The following is a 15,742-nucleotide window of genomic DNA, read 5'->3' as shown; positions in this document are numbered from 1 at the left end:
AGCAGAAAACAGAAGAATAGAATTCATGAATTAAAACTTAGTAATGGTAGCACGTCTAAAAATAAAGAAGAGATTGAAAATGAGTTTGTTTCTTTTTTTCAGAATTTGTTTACTGAGGACCGAGTCAATGACCCTCCAGTGGAGGTAATGCATGCATATAAGGTACTTTCGGCTGATCAACTGGCAGATATCTCTAGGCTTCCGTCTTCAGAAGAAATTAAGGCAGTCGTAATGGAAATGGGATCTATCAAGAGTCCGGGCCCAGATGGACTTCCCTGCTTTTTCTTTCAACATAATTGGGAGGTAATCGAAAAGGAACTCATTCACTATATCCAGCTAGCTTTCTCGACAGGTAAGATTGATCCCCATTTAAATTTTACAACTATTGCCTTAATTCCCAAGATTAGGAATCCGAGTACTGCCTCGGAGTTCAGACCAATTTCTCTTTGCAATTCGGTCTACAAATTCATCACCAAAATAATAGCCAACCGACTAAGACCATACTTGGAGGATTGTATATTGTGGAATCAAAATGCCTTCGTTCCTAACAGGCAAATTATGGATAATATAATCATCACTAAAGAATTACTCCATTCCATGCATGCCTCTAGAGCTAAGAAAGGTCATTTCTCACTGAAAATGGATATGTCAAAAGCATACGACAGAGTAAATTGGGACTTTTTGCGTAAAGTCCTAAAGGCTACTGGCCTCTCTGGTCTTATTCTCGATTTGATCATGTGTTGTATTACCACATCGAGGTTTAACATCCAACTTAATGGGAGTGTTGTGGGTGACTTTTCAGCCTCTAGAGGTCTCAGACAGGGCTGTCCACTATCGCCCTATCTTTTTATCCTATGCTCTCAGTCTCTCTCGCTCCTTATTAATCATTATGAGGATAGAGGTACATTTACAGGATATAAGGTCAATCCAGCAGCCCCCTCTATTACACATCTCCTATTTGCTGATGACCTTATTGTTTTTGGTAAAGTAAATATACAAAATCTAGAAGCAGTGATACAAATAATGGAACATTACTCATCATTCTCAGGTCAACAGGTAAACTTTACTAAGTCTTCCATCTACTTCAGTAAAGGTGTGTCTTCTAGCATCAAGGAATCATTCATTGCCAGATTGCATGCCCCCATCATGACAGATAGGGAAAAATATTTGGGAGCCCTTGTTCTCAGAAAAGACAATAGAATACAAAGTTATAATTGGCTCATAGAGAAATTTAAAACCACATTAGCAGGATGGAAGCATAAATTTACTACCCAAGCAGGAAGGACTGTTCTTATAAAGTCCATCCTTTCATCTTATTGCACATACATTTGTAGTTTTCAACTCATTCCAAAACAGGTGGTGTATCAGCTAGAGAAAATAGAGAGGTGTTTTTGGTGGGGACATAACACAAACGACAAAAAACTTCATTTTATCAATTGGGGTATTATATCTTCTCCTAAACATAAAGGAGGATTGGGAATAAGGACTCTGCATGAGGTAAACCTATCACTAATAGCTAATAGGACTTGGACATTCTTGACTAGTCCAGATGAAATTTGGGTTAAACTAGTGAGATCCAAGTATCTTAGGAATGCAGACTTTTGGTCTTATGACATACCCCAAGGCACATCTCAATTTTGGCAAGCATTGGTTCAAACCAAGGACACTATCAAGAACAACATTATATGGAATATTGGTAATGGTTCACAGATCAATATAAGAACAGACCCATGGGTATTAGATCTCCCAGGTCATAAACCGATAGATTTTTCTAACCTACCTGATAACATATGTTTAGTTTCTGATTTAATGAAGCAGGGAGGAAACGAATGGAACAAGGATATTATCAATCAGTGGTTCGAGATGTCCGAAGCTCAAGCAATCATCAATACTAAAATTAACCTAGTTAACAGGCATGATACATTAATCTGGAAACCGAAAGAATCAGGAAAGTTTTCTGCAAAATCGTTTTATGCTCAAATAAAAGAACTTCCTGTGAGATCAAATGATGCATATGATTTTCCATGGAAAGAGTTTTGGAAAAAGAAACATATGCTACCAAAAATTCATATGTTTATTTGGAAGATGATTAATGAAGGATTACCAACACTAGAAAACATACATAAACGAATTCCAGACAAATCAGACATATGTAGACTATGTGAAACAGGTGAAGCAGAGACTACTAACCATTTATTCGGTACTTGTCCCCTCTATCAGGAACTCATCGATCGAGCAAGTTTGGATAACCTCCAACACATCAATACGGACCCAATCAAATGTCTAGCCATGATTCTTAAAATAAAAGGAAATGGAAATCGAGATTGGTACACATACACATACCTCCTTTGGTTTTGGTGGAAGACTCGAAACGAGGCATACTTTCAGATGAAGAAACCAGACCTTCATAGATGTTGGTGGTTGATTAAAGAAGAATTGAGGTATGTTCCTGACTTAGATCTACCTAATACTAATGAAACTTTCTTGCAGATAAGTCGATGGTGTCCGCCCCCGTTAGGAAGAATCAAAGTAAACTGTGATGGTTCCTTCAAAGAAACAGTTTCTTCATGTGCGGCCATTGCTAGGGATTCTAATGGATATACCTTGGGTTCGAGATCAACAAGAACAATCTCGGATTCACCAATACAGAGCGAGATAACGGCGATGGAACTAGGGTTTACCCTAGCAGAGGAGCTGCGGCTTACCTCTTTTATAATGGAGACCGATTCTAGGTTATTGGTTGAAATGATCACAGCCGCAGATCCAGTTATACCATGGCGACTTGAACATCAAATCCAACGGTTAAGATTATGGATCCATAGGAATCGGACGGAAGTCACTCACTGCAATCGGGCCCAAAACTCGGAGGCACATGAGCTGGCAGCACGAGTCAATGTCTAATAGACTTTGATCCTTTAGATGTTAAATTTATTTACGTTTAGTCCTTTCGATGCTTTGAGTTAAGTGAGGTACTAATTGTAAAACTATTATTGTTAGTAAGGTATTCTTCAAAAAAAAAAAAAAAACATAGACTTCAAGAGTTATTATATTCAATATGATATACGTCATAGAAAAAGTCCTATAATTACCATCATCAAATACAAACTATCATACGAAGATCATTGACACAAGTGAATAAATGATGGATTTTACCACTATCCTGAATCAAGACATGTGACGGCCAGATTTTCGGAATACATGCACAACCAACACCCCTCACTTTCCCTACACAACCCTACATTGGTGACCCTTTTTAAATATAAACATATGTAAAGGGTGTAGTAGTAATTAGGGCTTTAATGAAAGCACGTAAGCCATATAAAACTTCATCTTTCTCTTTACAAACGTCCCCTGGTTTCTGCTTTTTATATCTCTCTTTGTTGCTTTCACTTTCTCTCTCCAAAATCAAGAAAAGTTGGTGATCCTAAAAATCATTATTGTCAATCTTGATCACCTCAAATGGACCAAAAACCTATCGAAGAAATCATGGGTTCTAAATCATCATCTTCAATTTTCAGTAGATCAAATATGCTGATGAAAAGAAGTGCATCAGAATTAGATTTTGAAGAGTTTTTTAGACCAACTACAATTGATTCTGAAACTCAAAACTTGAAAGATGAGAAGATGGTTCATCAAATTAGAGTTAATCCCCAGTACAAAACTAGGGTTTATGGAGAATCAATTATTCCTCATGAGGAAGGTTTTGTTGATGTTGATAATGGAACTCAGAAATGCTTTAATATTTCTTCAAGTGATTTGAGGTTCACTTTTGAAAATCAGGTTAGTTATTTCTGTTTACTTGTATTATTATTATTATTATTATTATTATTATTATTACTAATTTTCATTTTAGTTAAAAATAATTTACTTTTATTGAGAGAAGCCCCATGACCAATAATATAAGATGATATACAATATACTCACAAAAAATATTATTTAAGGTAATATATGTATCTGTGTCCCGAACGCATGACAATAATCAACTTGGTAACCGCTTCATCGAATGTTGTTGAGGAAAGATCTTAATTTTGTGTTCTAGGTTTGTTGTTTTCATGGGATTCTAAACCTTCAAAATTGTGTCTACATAAAATAAAATAAAATAAATTGTCGTAATTGGATAATACCATGTAATCCTTTTTTTTTTGAATTGTTCATGAGCGTGTGCCTCGAACCCTTGACTGTAATCCTAGAGTCTCTAACACACTACTAATTATTTTTGAGTTAGATAGATACCCCCAAGTTTTATATGGTTTTATATAAGGGAACATATCGGTTTCCATTCGGGTATCTCATTATCGAAAGTAACCTATTAAAAATTATGGTTCTTGTTTCGATTCTGGTTTTATAAATATAAGGATCCAGAACCAAAACTTATAAAAAAAAATACAAGTATTTATCTGATATCAGATATTTATCGGTTCTCTTTAAAACGTGATATTTAAATATTTTTACTACTAATAAAGAAGGTTATAATTCATCTAAAATTCTACTTGTATTGGAATTTATTTAATAAGAAATAAATGATCAAATTATTAAAATTCGCAACAATTTATTATTATATGTTTGAAGGTGCTATAAAATTTATTATTAAATATATTCTGATTATTAATTAAGAATATTATATTAAGTGAGAAATATAAATGCCTAACTAAAATATAATTAACAAACAATATGTAATTTAGATTTAAAAATTAACAAAAGTATCAATCAATCAGCTATTAAAACTGGATATACTGGATTTGTTTGAAATTTTATCAGTTACTTACACCCTATGAAATATTAATAAAACTAGTTGGGGAAAAAGCTGGTTAAAAGTGTCATGCATCCCTTTCACTCACTTTTTTCTTTTTTTTTGTTAACGTGTAATTTTAGTCACTTTCATGCAAAGAAAAAGAAAATAAAACAACTAAGTGACAAAATTAGGTGAGGTGGATTTGTTGGTATCCACGTGTGGATGATATAGACAATTTTTTTTTTTTGAAGTGATATAGACAATTAATGGAGTATCTTTTTCCTTTATTTTCTTTTAGAGAGGTTGACTAGTGCTATCTACGTTACAAGACAGTGATACATTATCAGGATGTGACAAGCACAATAACCGCCTTAGTTAAACCAATAGTTAAAGACGTCTAAAGTCTACAACATAGAGGTCTAAAGTCCGACAAACTTATTATTATTAATTTATTTTATAACTCAAATTCAATAACTATAGATTCCACCTCTTTTCGGATCGAACCTGAGACCTCTAGAGTTTTAGAGCTATCAACCACTTGGGATCACAAGATAATCATAACTATTCAAGAGAGGCAAATGACTACTAGGATGAGAAATCGGTCTTATAACATCAGTATGTTCCCTTACCTTATCAATTCATGTTGTATCTTCATAACCTACATAATATATCAATGTCTCGTAATGAATGTAAAGACACTTAACCGTCTTTTGTACAAAATGAAGTTCGGATCTCCACAGTCAAATTTTACCCAACACTTTAAAGAACAATATAGAGTTTACAATGGCTCAAAATGGAGATGAATGTTAAACTAATTAAGAAAAGAATTTTAGGCTCTCTGCCTCTCTCAACTTACCTCTTTTCTTAAAGGTGAGGGAAAACCTAACCAACTAGGGGCTGATCGAATTTTGGGCTATAGCCTAATGCTGGCTTTGTGAATGTCTAAAGATTAACTTTCATATGGTCATGTGATAGACCTCCATTAAAATTCTGCACTAGACTAGACTCTCAAATTTTCGACATATCCGAGTAACCCTACATATAGTTCCACTTTTGATACTACACCAAATTCAATAGATGATCAACTAGGCTTTTGAATTTTATACCAGGAGAAAATCAACAGTTTTTCAAGCAGTAGTGGTGGTGGTGGTGATGGAGTAATGAATAATGGAAGCTTTGGATGGTCTCAAACTTTGGCATCAAATCTCTCAAGCATTTCTCCAACCATGGATTCAAACTCATCCATCTGTGGTATGATTACCCAAAGAAACACAAATATCATATCTATCTAGTGTTTAAGATCGTACGACTAATTTTTATTTTACTTCCAAAATATCTAAAGTTAATAAAAAGATTTGGGGGTAATGTGTTGAGTGTAAACTAAGTGTAATAACATGTGTAGATATATGAAGTATAAGTGAGAATCTTTGTCATTATTCATCTCTAAGAATTTTACCTAAGTTATAGGTCCTGCAACAAGTGGAATAACATTTGGTTGCAATACTAGTGCAACTGGTAGTCCAACCTCAGCTCATAAACCAGGCACTGGAGCAATAGGTGGAGCTCATGGCAAGGGAGCTACTAGTGGTTCTTCCTCCAGGGACCAATCTGACGATGATGACATTGAGATAGAAGGTGGCTCATGCGTACAAAGCATCGATGTAAAACGCATTCGAAGGTATAAATGAGCTATAGCACTCACATACGATGTACATTGTAGACCCACAATACTACGGCGGCTATAGCACTGGTACTGTCCACAACTTACTTAACCACTCAATTCAATGGGCTCCGAGCCTCCGACCTAGCCACCTAGGTGTTGTTTGTAATCCTTGTGACTCGTTTGAGCCACAACCTCAACCTCCCCAACCATGGATAGAATCAAGCTCACCAACCACTATAGCATCTTGTACATGCTACATCTCGAGCCACACCTAACTCGAGGATCTCACTGGACTCCACCTCGAGCGGCTTACCAGGTGACTCAGCCAGCTTTTACCGTCATATAATGACCCTTCACTGATCTTTTGTCCTGCCAAACCTTCGCTCAAATACCATTTATTGGCCCTACGGGCGCATCAGCGAGCAACATTGGACACAGCGTCCTTGTCCCCAACTTATTCGCCCGCAGGCGTGGACCTAGGGGTGGGGTTTTAACTTAAAGAGCCTCAATTCAATGTAAAGTTAGTTGAATCTTACTAGCTCCACATATGCTTGCAATTTTTTCCAACGTCAGACAAATCATCGTGACTTTTTTGAATCACAATCTCAACCCTACTATATATTTAAAAAAAACATGACTCAAACCTCACTACATTTTGTTGTTGCAGGATGGTTTCAAACAGAGAATCTGCAAGAAGATCAAGACGAAGAAAACAAGCTCATCTTGTTGATCTTGAATCACAGGTACCCATCTATCTAGCTCTAAAGAACAACTGAAAAAACAAAATAGACTTCCAAGAATTTTTGAGTTAAAATTGTGTAATACGTTATGCCAGGTTGATCAATTGAGAGGAGAAAATGCTTCTCTCTATAAGCAATTCAATACTGCTGATCAACACTTTCGAGAAGCTGTCACCGACAATAGAGTGCTTACATCTGATGTTGAAGCCCTTAGGGTTAAGGTATGTAAAAGTTGTCATAGAATGTTAACTGAAATCTTGATCGCTCTAATACATAATACGAGTACATTAAAGCATTATGCTACCATGTTTAATATGTGGCACATTAAGACGCCCATCGATGCACCTTTTCAGTTGCGTTCCATTTTGCACTTTTTTTCTTAAACAAAGGTATTTTGTATGACACCCATAAATTAGATAGACTTACTCTCGGTCATTCCTCAATAAAACTTACAACCTTAACTTAAGACTTAAAACGACGATAAACCTCACTATCAAGGTTCGAATCCTACTCTCTGCAGTGAAAAGCATCAAATGACACCCCCAAACCAACAGATGAAGTTGGGTTTCTTTTGTGTGAAGACAGTAACTACCCTATATTCTATATTTTTTGCAGGTGAAGTTGGCTGAGGAAATGGTAGCTCGTGGGTCCTTTACATGTAGTTTGAACCATCTACTGCAAAACTATTCGAGTTCACCAGAACCACCCAATAACCATAACATATCAAGAATCTCAGATGTCTCGACAAACTTGGGTAACCAAGAAGATGATCATGTCTCTTCTTTTGTTAGTCAAATTTCAACACCTTCACTTCAGAGGATTGCAAGCACTGAAATCTTACCAAATACAATTGTTAGTGAAGCTCTGAGCTGCCTCTCAGAGATTTGGCCATGAAAACTTCACTGGTTATCATCTCATATCTTTGTTTCTGTTGCCTTCTATATCATCGTATCACATTTTGTTTAAGATACTCGAGAAAATCCCCTCATCACCAACCCGAAATGAACTGGAAGACTAAGTATTTCAATGTATTAGTACCAGTAGTAGTTAAAACTTATCTGCTTTCATGTCTCTCAGTAGTTCGTAAATAAGATTTCCCTATTTCATATTGATCTATCGTGTCCCACACTTAATATCTCGTCAGGTTCTTGCAGGTAGGTGCTCGTAATGTGTTTTTATATGTATATTTGTCCGCACTTGCACAAAATCATGTGAGTTGTCTATATAAATTAGTAATGATTGATTGAAACATAGAAAACATTCTGAACAGAAAACATATAGTGATAAAATGACTAAGACAAGAAACATATATTGTATCCCATATTTTTTCGTGCTGCATCATACGCCTAGTGTCGATGTCGGACACTGATACTCATAATGGTAATTCATGCTACAGAGAAATTAGCTAATAAGAACTCGTCCATAAATCGGTGGCAACCAACATAGTTTTGCACTAAAATTCTAACTCATTTATTGTAAAATGTAACAATTATCGAGCATGATATCCATGTGAAAGCGACTCCCCCTAACCTGTTTCGCAGAGGACTTCCTGACCCATAGATAAGGTGCTTGTCATAGAAACCAGAGATCTGATTTACATCCTTCATAACTTTAAGACAAAACCCATATTTGCACCTATCATACGCTGCAATAAGTGATGTTTTAACTTCTGAGGTTTTGGTTATATTACTTTTAGTTGCACTTAAAGCTGACGTTTCTCTGCACTCAAAGAACATGAACACAAAATCAACACAATCCATTCATTGTCACTGTGGCCAGTCGTCTAATAAAATGGAACAATTGTTTATTTCCAAACTAATTAATAAGAGAATCTGGCAAATAAAGTCATTTAACCTAAGTGTAGCGTTAGTTCTCCGCTCAGGACCTACTGCCATAATCTGAATTCAGTGTCTTCAAGAGAGACCATGTTATCTCTTGGACCATATACACAATTATCCTGCAAGGTTTGTTTAGACATAAATACTATTCCATGGGTTAACTCTGTGTACAGAAACTTATTGAATAAGAACTAAGAAGTTCAAAGAAGTGACGATTTTGATAAGAAATCTGCCTCCTAAAACTTTGAACAACCGCATTTTCATATTGTTATTCAAAACATGGTTTTTGCATAGCTTTGAACATGTTTTGGGTCTTTCGGCACTACATTAGCAAAGACTAGCAAAAGAAAGAAAGCGGCGAACTTAAGATCATTTAGATAGATGGCTGATCCGGTGCCGAACGTGATAGTTATTTATAGGACAGGATAAACTTATTATACAGATACTGAGGAGAATATATACCAAGATCACTGATACCTTTTTCATGGAGTTGGAGAATGAAGAAAGATTTATCGACTATCAATGGTGGTACTTCTGTCCTTTAAGAATGGTCCATGCTCTGAAGAAAATCAAACCGAGATGCATAAATATGTAATATCTCAACCGACTAAATTGTTGAACTCCATTTTCAAACTACAGAACTCTTGTTTACCTATAAAGTTGTTCAAGCAGAACTACTAACGCAATTTGATGATTTAAGACCATAGATGACAACTTGATGGTTACATTAGCACGTTCTCGAATATGCCGTCCATGGCCGTAAGGTCCACCTATGCAAAATGATAGCGTTGACGAACTCTACAAACAACAAACGATTTTTTTTTTAAATACCCAAATTGGCAAGAAAATGTACTTGCTCATGATCCAAAAATAAGGCCACAAAAGTTTAAATAAAACCAAGAAATCTGTTCATATGTTTGACTGTTTGTTAATTTTAAATACTTGAAGCATGTTTCTTAATTACAGGAAATTCGATCTCCGCAAGAAATTTTGCCGAAGATTCAATTTCTTGTTGGTCTTGGTTAAAAGTACGTGTCAATATAAACCAATACAAACCTTTGCAAACTAAGCAAACCTAAGTAACTAACATACTGTGCGAACCTGTGCAAACCTCACATAGGAAGCTGAAGCCTAAAAACTTAATGGATTCCTTTAGACAAAAGAAAAGACAGCCTCAGAATTTTTTCCTACTAACCTTCACATTAATTCCTAAGCATGCTTTGTAGTTCATGAAACTAATAACCGGTCGTGTCAGTGTAAAGAAACTCATTTCTGTGAAAGACGCAAGGAACAAGACCTCATGTAAAAAAGAGTGGATTTTGTTCAGATCATGAATCAAAAGAAACCTCTTTACAATATTATTTTAAGATGGGTTTAGGAGATAACTGAATTTCCTGCATCTCCAATCAATTCAGCCATCTGTTCAGACCCAATATCTGCTCCATGTTCATCTAACAACACTACCTACGAGGAGTCAATAAAAATAAAACAGATTATAAATGAAAGAATCGGTTCGAAACTTAATATAGTACATATGTGCACTAGCACAAAGGCACCAAAATGAATCTTAAAAACCAGAAGTTGTTAAGTTGTTCTCATGTCTCGAAACAATAAACAGGAAAAAAAACTATTGGTTCATAATTTGATATCAAACTGCCCTACAAAATAACTTCGCTAACATGAGCAACATAAGACAAAAAGGTCTTGCAGAATCACACTATGACTGATTGGAAAGAATTGATTAGTGTGGTGTTATTAGTTGTTACCCAATCTCCAGACCTGATCTGTTGCATGATGAGTGCGTCTTCACCTTCAATCTGAGCCTTCACATTGCTGTACCAATTTTCATTAAGTTCAGAAGATAAACATTCAAGCAAAAAAGAATATTCGGTTGTTATAATTCAAATCTAAAACTGCCAAACTAATGCACTTCTTCAACAAATATTAGTTTATAAAATACTCGAACAAAAAATTTAATAAAATATCTAAGAAATCAGAATTAAGTCAAATTCACAAATGTGCTACTTAAAGATGCTACCTGGAAGTAGGCACTTGGTATTATTTGGTGGTAATAGCAATTTTGAGGAAAGATTCAACATTTGAGAGAATAAGATTTGTATCTCTAAATGCCACGACTACGTCATAGAAGTGCTATGATTGGCCAACTTCTCAACCAGGGGCCGACCCACCTTGGGGCCTGTGGGTTACGTGCCCCCACGCACAATGATGGATTCCACTTGGAGACTTAGTAGGCTTTCATCATAGTATAACTCTATAAGCAACCCACCATAGTATAACTAACCAACACGCCCTTTTACAAAGCAGCTCAATTTGAATTTTGAGGATTTCAGCCCAATATGTCTGTCCCACAACCAACCGTTTTCAGGTCTTAATATTGAAGGAAAGGTTTAAATTTTAAACCTACAATTTTGAGGTTTTATTTTGGGCTCTTTTCACATTATTACTGAGCATCAAGCCATAAAATACATTATCTGCTCCCAATTAGAAGTTGATGTAACCAGTCAATGTTCGTATAAGAGTATATGCTTATAACTATAATGGATTGTCTAAAGACACTCCTATATTCTAAATGTCACAAATACTACCATAAAATGTAATTGTTTATATCTTTACTCACGCAGATAATAAATAATGAATTCCCAACTCTACTGACTGTCAAACCAGTGACGTTCGGATTGTCAAGGTGGATGCACTTACCGTTGTAGTAAGACACCAAGTGCTTGGGCTGTTTCTTTTTTCGGCTTTTTGTACTTTTTGTTTCGTCTTCTTCGCCACGAGACTGAATCGGATATAGAAAGTTTGAGTCTTTTCTTTTATATTTAGTTGTTCTCTTTCCTAATCAATTGAAGTTTATGTTACCTACAAATTTGTTATTTTAAATTAAAATTTTCTTTCACCCACTCTCTTTGCATCACCCAAAATTAGCATAATTTTATTTTTGTAGTCTATTAGAAGATAGTTAATGTTTGGTACTACGTTACTTTATGCAAATCCGTGTTTCTATTACCTAACGTAGAATAGAAATTTGTAAACGCAGAGTGACTCATCAAACTAAGAACGATCAACTAACAGTATGTAAGACTTCAACTTCTATTTCCTTTAGTTAAAATTTTGTCGTTTAATTTTTTTTTATCCCGAACTACCTTTTTATCTACAATTATTAAAAAGTGCCCTCGTTGAGTAAAATTTCTGGGGTCCACCACTATTCTCAACGACAACCAAACACAAGAAAAGCTTGATTTCCTAGTTCGTGTTCTTTGTAAGCCTACTTCACTAACCTAATGGAAACAATGTACTACTCACACGCATGGACCATATAATCCAACATAAATATATCTATACTATAGTGACAATTTTTCATATCCTACTACTAAAAGAATATAAAAAATCCTTTTACGTGAACTAATAGTAGCAAGGAAGGGAAATTCCAGCATCTTTTCACCTAAAACACTTTCAGAGTATAATGTGCAAGTGTGCAACCACCCATTATGTTTCCACATGTTTCCCTTAAGGTTGTGTTCATAACCTTTATTTTCCACGGAATGGGGGAGTTTTAAACAAGTGCCCTACTCTTTAATTGACTGGAATTATATTTTCGTGAAAGTGTGGACCATTAACTTGAAACTGCGACAAAAGGTCTGGTTTTATACGCTTCCATAGAATACCTTTCTCCGCTTTCCCAAAAATAACTTCTATGGAAAAAAGTGGAAATGGATGCATTTTCGTGTAACACATTTGCTTGATATTTAAACACATTCTAGGGGAAGTTAAATTGAATATCAAAATATATAATTCTTTCACTATATTCAGTCACTTGTATAATCATATAAGAGTTGGGTCATTCTGTCCATTCATGGGATAATTGGTCATTTGATGGGATTTTCTTTTCTTTTCCACAAAGTTATCAAACACAAACAAAAGTGGGAATATAGAGAAAATAAAGAGCATACCTGGTATTTTTAGGATTGGATCGAATAAGAATGTCATCACAATTGCAATAATATTTGAGCTTTTCTTTGTACTCATCAACAAGAAGTTGTACTCCTTGGGACCTCTTTTTGCCAATAGTTAATATTCGTATTGGAACGGCTCTCTGTGACATTTTCACAAACACCTAGTGATCATTAAAACTACCCACACAGCTAACACCCATTTTTCATCCTAGTAAATTGAGTGGGTTGACATTGTGTCTCATTCTTTTGAGTGTACTCCAATGGATTGAATGAGTTTTGATCAACTTGTTCTCAAACCAGTGAAATTTTGAATACAATAAATAATTAGAAAAATTGTTTATAAAAGTGTTGAAAAGAAAATGGTGAGAAATTTACCACTGATTGGCCTGAGTATTTACATCTTCCACTTGTTGAAGGTGGCAAGTTCTTGATGCAAGAAATATTGGTGTTCATGGAGATGCAAAAGATGGTCATTGGATAGATAGATAGAAAGAAGCAGGGGTTATTTACAGGGATGGACCTCCTACCAATATTTTATTGGATTAATTCCAACTTAGGCCCCTAACTTGGGACCAAACTAGAAATTTTCGCTACCAATTCGTCTAACGTTTCAATTTAACCTCCAAAATTATAATTTTGTTAGCCAAACTTAACTGTTAATATTTTTTTTTTCTTTTCTCCTTTTCATTTCAAAACATCTCCTTCACTATCCTCCATCGTTCCACTCCTCGAAAAAGTCACCAACAAACAGTCAGGTATATGTCGAAAAAAAAAAATTAGTATCCCGCTTCTTCTTCCTCCCACCTCACCATTTCCTTCTCAATCTTTATCTCCCTCATTTTTACTCTCTCTATGTTATGTTTTATATCTTGATCAAAAATCCTATATTTTTTTTAAACCAACATGAGAGTGGTGGTGGTGAGTTAGAAAGTTGTCTTCGAAAATACAATTAAGAAGGGATGGAGATTTGATATTTGAAACGTGTATGTGATACATTGTCCTTAAAACAATATTTGCTTCCTCTCCATTTGAGATTTCAGATTACTTGTAGGTTTGGAGTAAATTGTCTCCCAGGATATGATAAGTTTTTCGTGAATCGACACCAAGTAATTTATGAAAATCCAGAATTAGAGTTTAAGAACGCATTGAAGATGGCAAAAGATTTTCCGACATGGTTCTACATAATTTTCATTCCACAAAACATGTTTATAGGAATACCTAATTATTGAATAGGCATGACTTTACAAAATTATTTTATGGAAAGACATGAATATTAGTAACAAATATTGATTTCAAATTGTAGATATAAAATAATTTAGTTTAATATTTGTCCAAAAGTTCTCACAATCCTCCACTTGGATTATTATTAATGGAACACCTTTGCCAAAATATTGATAGTATTACTAGTGTATAAAGTATGGTATGTTTTGATTTGCACCGTACTTTAGTGTAAATGTACAAAATTGTATCGAAAATTTGGGTAGCTTGTAGCTTTGAACCAGTTATTCCTTGTGATAAAATCGGTATCACCAACAGGGGCGGAACTAGAATTTATATTAGCGGGGGGCCGACCCAGGTCACAAACTAACTTGCGAAATTTATACACAAATAAGTCATAAAGATTAGACACAAATATCACTTCCTTTGATTTCAAAATTACCACTAAAAATCAATTTCATCCAAAATCACCACTTAAAAAAATCAATTAAGTCATAAACATTAAACACAACTAAGAAAAATAATATGGGACTACTACGCCTCATAGTTTTTCTCTTTAATGTATCAGAATGGAACTCGTCGTTCCTTCAAATCTCTAAATCATCTATGAGATTTTGTGCTAAACTTCTCAGCAATTCACTTTTTAATGCACAAAACTAAAGAATCTAAGAGAAAATTATCATCCATTTTGTTGCGTAGCTTTGTTTTAATTATGCGCATAGATGAGAAAGATCATTCTACTGTTGCAGTAGAAACAGGAAGAGTTAGCACAAGCTCGATCAGTCGATAAATAAGGGAGTACCTTATTGATTTTCTTGTCTTCACCATCCATAAGTTAAATGTTTACTTATAAAAATATATACAATCGTGTAATTAACTTGTAACTGCAGAGAAGATGAGAGAGAGAGAGAGTTACATGTTCTCGATTTACAATTTGAGAGACAACTGATCTTGGTTAATGAGAGCTCAAAATATAAATGACTCGAAATTATTTCTCTTTACAGTTAGAATTGATATAATTAGAAAATTGAAAAAAAAATTAAATTACAATAATAATTTAAAAGAAACATGAAAATAAAAACTTGTCATTGGGTTAACTGAGTCATTAGGTGGAAGTCAATCGGTGGTGGTGACTTTGAAACTTAAAATAATAGAAACAATAAAAAGTTAAGGCCTGCCAAATTAGATCACGTCATCATGGTGGTTGTGAATTGTGGGCAGTGGAAGTTTAATTGTCATCCTGGATTAGGTTATTAAGGGTCTTGGGCTAGGTTTAGATTTGGATTAGGTTAAAGAGGAGGGGCCAATAAACTTTAGGTTGGATATTTTTAATTCTTTACTATGATAAACAGTGGGGATGACGAAGGGCCAAGGGGGTCATGGCCCCTCCTGGCCCTAACATACTTTTTTTTTTTGTTGAACGGCCCTAACATACTTACGTCCCACCAATACACAATGCATTTGTTCTTTTGCTCTATACTTTTCTCCCTTAATACTTACAAGTCATGTGTTTCGTGGTTTCATGAACTATCCTTCGATAAACTCTGAATCTAATGAGAGGTGACACCACCTCTAAG

The 15,742-nt window shown here is 35.0% G+C and overlaps 2 protein-coding genes across 6 annotated transcripts; one reads left to right on the top strand and one right to left on the bottom strand.

Moving 5' to 3' along the window:
* Positions 1-3,121: 3,121 nt before the first annotated feature.
* On the top strand, positions 3,122-8,249 carry LOC147564425 (basic leucine zipper 9-like). 2 transcript variants are annotated; one of them, XM_086646012.1, is made up of 6 exons: positions 3,122-3,780; positions 5,842-5,983; positions 6,200-6,410; positions 7,063-7,138; positions 7,231-7,356; positions 7,751-8,249. In XM_086646012.1, the coding sequence occupies exons 1-6, from the start codon at positions 3,460-3,462 to the stop codon at positions 8,027-8,029; spliced, it is 1,155 nt and encodes a 384-aa protein (XP_086502138.1). In that variant the 5' UTR covers positions 3,122-3,459; the 3' UTR covers positions 8,030-8,249. The 2 variants fall into 2 exon arrangements, with proteins under 2 accessions (XP_086502138.1, XP_086502146.1); XM_086646020.1 differs by having other exon boundaries at positions 3,349-3,780; positions 6,194-6,410.
* Positions 8,250-8,378: 129 nt separating this feature from the next.
* On the bottom strand, positions 8,379-13,784 carry LOC147564424 (putative RNA methyltransferase At5g10620). 4 transcript variants are annotated; one of them, XM_086646084.1, is made up of 7 exons: positions 13,323-13,784; positions 12,945-13,087; positions 10,740-10,806; positions 10,360-10,437; positions 9,626-9,771; positions 9,451-9,532; positions 8,379-8,854 (listed from the first exon to the last, which is right to left on the bottom strand). In XM_086646084.1, exons 1-6 carry the CDS (start codon positions 13,419-13,421, stop codon positions 9,493-9,495), a joined length of 573 nt encoding a protein of 190 aa, XP_086502210.1. In that variant the 5' UTR covers positions 13,422-13,784; the 3' UTR covers positions 8,379-8,854; positions 9,451-9,492. The 4 variants fall into 4 exon arrangements, with proteins under 4 accessions (XP_086502210.1, XP_086502219.1, XP_086502230.1 ...); XM_086646093.1 differs by lacking the exon at positions 8,379-8,854 and adding an exon at positions 8,972-9,118; XM_086646076.1 differs by lacking the exon at positions 8,379-8,854 and adding an exon at positions 8,974-9,092.
* Positions 13,785-15,742: the final 1,958 nt, after the last annotated feature.

This window comes from Eschscholzia californica, unplaced genomic scaffold (assembly GCF_041429995.1).
Source record: "Eschscholzia californica isolate CP2 unplaced genomic scaffold, dmEscCali1.0.p SCAF_1, whole genome shotgun sequence".
In the NCBI taxonomy this organism is placed as follows: Eukaryota; Viridiplantae; Streptophyta; class Magnoliopsida; order Ranunculales; family Papaveraceae; genus Eschscholzia; species Eschscholzia californica.
Note: the sequence above shows the minus strand (reverse complement) of the source record. Positions and strands in the feature narration are given on the sequence as shown.